Consider the following 4,988-nt stretch of genomic DNA (forward strand, 5'->3'; position numbering starts at 1 on the left):
AAAAGCGAAAGTTTTTAAAGCCCATTTTTTCTTTAAGATTCAAGAAGCTGCCGCGGAAAAGAAGAACATCCAAGATGCAAGAAACCTACAGAAATGTAGAAAAGTGCGTAGATTATTAACGAGGGGAAAATGGGAAACGTGTCTAAATGTCGAAATGTCCGACATGAGAGAAAATAAGTTTGGTTGACTGAGTTGTAACCAATTGCTTAGGGAGAGTTAACAGTAGCAAACGGTAGCTCTCAACTGACAGTGCTCGAAGAATTAGTATCTTGTATCTGGCGAAGGGCGCTACAAATCATTTGGGTGGGCTGTCAAGCATACCTTAACACACGCAAAAGACAATACAGAGAAAATCACACACACACACAGTTAAGAGAAATTTTCACATACACACACACACACTCGCCTCCCGTTTCTCGTATAAGGGCCTGTCGCACTCACTCGGTTGGTATAACATGAAGATCAAAGAACGCCGGTGTCTCGCGCTGCTAATGATATGCGATCTGTCTGTCGGTCCTGGTATAGTATGGGACCTGAGAGCCCAGGAAATCATCAGGACGAACGTAAAATTTAAAACGAGTCTCTTATTCAATATATAGCTACATATACTTCCTGAGCCGATTCCACCAGCCGGAAAAAAATCCTGGAAGTTCCCGTTAATTTCTGGTGTTTAATTATCTTCTGAAGATCCTTCGGCGAAGATAATTAGTGGCGTAATTTAGATTAAAGAGTTCTTATCTGATTAGGGTATTATGTGACGATAGGAGATAAGGAAAAATGATATTTTATTGGGGGGAAAATAAGTGGAATTTAATTCGATTGGACAGAACAGGATGTCTGATAATTTTCGTTGAATTTCCGGTTTTCTTTACCCTCGCTTTCCCCTATTCACCTGTGTTTCCGTTTTTTAACGCGTTCTTTTTTGCCCTTTTTTTTTGTTTAGAGAAAAACTGAATTAAAAGAAGCCAATAAGAAAATTGATGGTATTCTGTTTAAAGTTCCTTTTTTCTGGTAGGAAATTCATTTTAATTGAAAATTCATCCCTTAGGTTGAAAATTAAACTATTTTGTTGAAAATTTATTTTCTTATGGATCAGAATTAATTTTTTCAACTAATAATGTAACTATTTTATTTAAAAAATCTTTTTGAGCTAAAAATGCAATTATTTGTTTAAAAATTCTGATATTTTGTTGACAATTCGATTTTTTGTTTGAAAATTAATTTTTTAATCTGAAAATGTAACTTATCCCTTTATCGTTGAAAATTGAACTTCTTTGGTTAAAAATTCATGTTGTTTTTCGAATTTTTGGTTTAAAATTAAACTATTTGGTTGAATGCTAAACCACATTGTTAAAAATCATATTTTGTAACAAATTTATCATTTTAATTAGAAATTTATCTTTTTAGTTGAAATTGGAACTATTTCCTTGCAAATCCATTTTTTGTATGTTAAACATTTATTTTTTTACTGAAAATATACCTATTAGATTTCTGGCTAAAAATTGACATTTTAAAATAAAAATTAATATATCTAGATAAAATTTCAACTAACTGGTTGAAAATTCGTTTTTTGACAGAAATTAATCTTCTTGGCTAATAAATCATCTTGGTAAAACATTCAAAAATTTAATTAAATGTTAAACAACATTGTTGCAAAATCCAGTTTTTATTCAAGATATATTAATTTCTTAACTGATAATTAAATTATTCTATTTTTGGTGGAAAATTGATATTATTAGATGAAAATTGAAAATATTGAAACTATTTTGTTGAAAATTTATTCTTTTTCGGTTGAGAATTAATTGTACTAACTGAAAATGTAACTATTCCATTTTCATTTGAAAACTGACATTTTAAAACTGACATTTTAAAGTTTTTTCTTTGAAAATTCACCTATTTGCTTGAAAATTTAACTATTCTATTTTTGGCTGTAAATTGAAAATTTAAAATAAAAATAAATTTTTGTGTTTTAAAAATTCTTATTTTCGTTTAAGAATGTATTTTTGTTCAAATGAAAATGTAACAATTCCATTTTTGGATGAAGATTGATATTCATAAATAAAAATTAATATTTTTCACTTCGAAATAAAAAATTTTTGTTTAATTCTGAATGACATTGTTAAAAACTTCAGCTTTTTGGTTAAGATTCATCATTTTGGTTGAAAATTCCTCTATTTGGTTGAAAATTAAACTATCCATTTGGCAAATTTTGTTAACTAAAAATGTAATTATTTCAGTTTGGGTTGAGAATGTATATTTTTAATTGAAAATTAATTTTCTTTAGGTTAAACATTCAACTATTTGATTAAAAATTCAACAATTTGTTTGCATTTTGATCTTTATTGTTGTATATGAATTTTATCATGTATAATTTTTAATTTTTTAATTTTAATTTCAAATAATAATTTGAGCAACTTTAAATATTATTTTTTTCGCGAGAAAATTATCGGATTACTGTATTTTTAATAAATAAATATTATTATGAAAAAAATATTTTTAATGTTTAAATTCAGTAATTTTCTAGATCGGATGTTTTATATTTCGTCAATTTTCTGTCAGGAATTTTATAACTCGGGAATTTTGCAAATTTGGCATTTTATTATTTGGGAATTTTACATTCGATAATATTATAAACTGTTCGGGAATTTTATTACTTAGGAATTTTACAATTTGGTAATATTATTAATTGTTCGGGAATTTTTTTATAATTTCAGGAATTTTATTATTGGGGAATTTTCAAATTCATGATTTTTATCATTCCGGAAATGGTGCTATGCGGGAATTTTCCAATTCGGGAATTTTCCCCCGTAATTTGTTGAAAATTAGTCTTTATGGTAGAAAATTAATCTTGCTAGTTCAAAATTCATTTTTTTAGGTTAAGGATTCTACTCTTTTATTTTCTATTCGGGAATTTCGAAAATGAGGAATTTTCTAATTCGGTAATTTAAAAATTTTTTCGGGAATTTTATTATTCGAAAATTTTATTGTGGGGGACTTTTGGGATTTTATTATTCGGGAACTTTCGAATTAATGATTTTTATATTTCGGTCATTTTATGGGAATTTTACATTCGGTAATATTATAAAATGTTCGGGAATTTTACAATTTGGTAATATCATAAATTGTTTGGGAATTTTCCAATTTATCACTTTTATATTTCGGCAATTTTATAATTTCAGGAATTTTATTATTCGGGAATTTTCAAATTCATGATTTTTATCATTCCGGAAATGGTACTATTCGGGAATTTTCCAATTTAATCTCGTTTCTTGAAAATTGATTTTTTGAGAAAGGATTCTACTATTTTATTTGTTATTCGGGAATTTTAAATATCAGGAATTTTCCAATTCGGTAACATTATAAGTTGTTCGGGAATTTTACTATTCGGGAATTTTCCAATTTAATCTCGTTTGTTGAAAATTATTTTTTTTTTGTATAAGGATTCTACTCTTTTATTTGTTATTCGGGAATTTTTCAATTGGGTAATATTATAAGTTTTTCGGAAATTTGGGAATTTTTCAATGCAGGAATTTTATGTTCCGAGAATTTTATTATTCGGGAATTTTATTTTTTGGAAATTTTTTATTTCGGTAATATTATAAACTGTTGGGAATTTTATTTTTCGCCATTTTTCAGTCGTCCCAACATATAAACTACATAAAAAACATTTAAAAATAATAAATTTTCCCAGCTACATAAAATATGTCTCCCAATATTTTATTTATGGGAATTCGAAACGACATTATTTCTCTCCTTGGATCTCGTGACTACTTTTTTTTTGCTGATGGACTAATATTCCTTTTTTTCTACGATTCGTCCTATTTCGTTTTATTTTTCATGTCACGCCTTGAGAAACGTGACCAGAATAAATTCCTACTTGACTCCTTTGAAAATACAGCGTCCGATATTTCACGTATCCTTATCTTGAAACTAGTGTGTTTGGAATTGACAACTAAATTCCTGAATTATTATCTCTCCCAATTTTATTCAGATTCACTCTATCTGTCCGAAATAGGAAAGCAAATCTTTAAATCTCGAATACAATCGGAAATATTTCATTCACGTTTCTCCTGCTGTTTAACGCTCAATTTCCTGACAAATCACATCTCTTCAAAGGATCAAAATTACCCCAATTTTTGAAAAATAAGTAGAAAATGTGAAACTTTAAAACTATCGCTTTCAAAACTATTTTGAGTTGTTCCAATAATGAGTTTCAATGTAATTGTAAGGATTTTATTTTTTGTTTAAGTTGACGACTTATAATTTTTTTTAAATATTCAAACATTTGGTTGTAAATTAACTTTTGCGTCAAAAATTTATATTTTTGGTAAAAAATTCAACTTTTTTTCTTAAAAAATTCATGTTTTTGATGGCAAAATATTTTTTTCTGGCTTGGAAATTCAACAATTTTTTAGGAAATTAAAATGTGTATAGTAAAAAATTAATATTTTTCGTAGAAAATTAGACAATTTTGTAAGAAATTAAACTATTAAGTATAAAATCAACTTTTATATTGCAAATTCAAATGTCTGTTAGAAAATATTTTTGGTGGAAAATTAATATTTTGGGTTTGAAAATTCAACCATTTGGAAGTAAATTAAACTATTTAGTCGACAATTCATATTTTTGTTACAAAATTCATGTTTTTGGCCTGGGAATTCAACAATTTGTTAAGAAATTGAACTATTAAGTAGAAAATCAACTTTTCTATTGCAAATTCAAATCTTTGGTGGAAAATTTATATTTTTGGTTATAAAATGTAACAATTTGGCAGTACATTAATCTATTTTGTCAAAAATATATATTTTTGTTAAAAAAAATTAATTTTTTAAACTTAAAAACTAAACAAATTAGTAGTATTTTTGGCTTAAAAATTCAACGATTTAGTAGGAAATTCAACTATTTGGCAGAAAATTGATCTTTTTGATAGAAAATTAATTTTTTGTTTAAAATTCAACTAATTTATTAGGAAAGTTGACTATTTGGTG

At 26.6% G+C, this 4,988-nt stretch overlaps 1 protein-coding gene across 1 annotated transcript in view; it reads right to left on the reverse strand.

Annotated features, from left to right (window-relative positions):
- The window catches only part of LOC117173956 (SNF1-related protein kinase catalytic subunit alpha KIN12-like), a 76,924-nt gene extending 76,371 nt beyond the window's left edge, over positions 1–553 (reverse strand). The window contains exon 1 of the mRNA XM_033362603.1: positions 407–553. Coding sequence (XP_033218494.1) covers positions 407–553 — 147 coding nt within the window. The remainder of the gene's footprint in view (positions 1–406) is intronic.
- Positions 554–4,988: the final 4,435 nt, after the last annotated feature.

Source organism: Belonocnema kinseyi, chromosome 5 (assembly GCF_010883055.1).
Source record: "Belonocnema kinseyi isolate 2016_QV_RU_SX_M_011 chromosome 5, B_treatae_v1, whole genome shotgun sequence".
NCBI classification, from domain to species: domain Eukaryota; kingdom Metazoa; phylum Arthropoda; class Insecta; order Hymenoptera; family Cynipidae; genus Belonocnema; species Belonocnema kinseyi.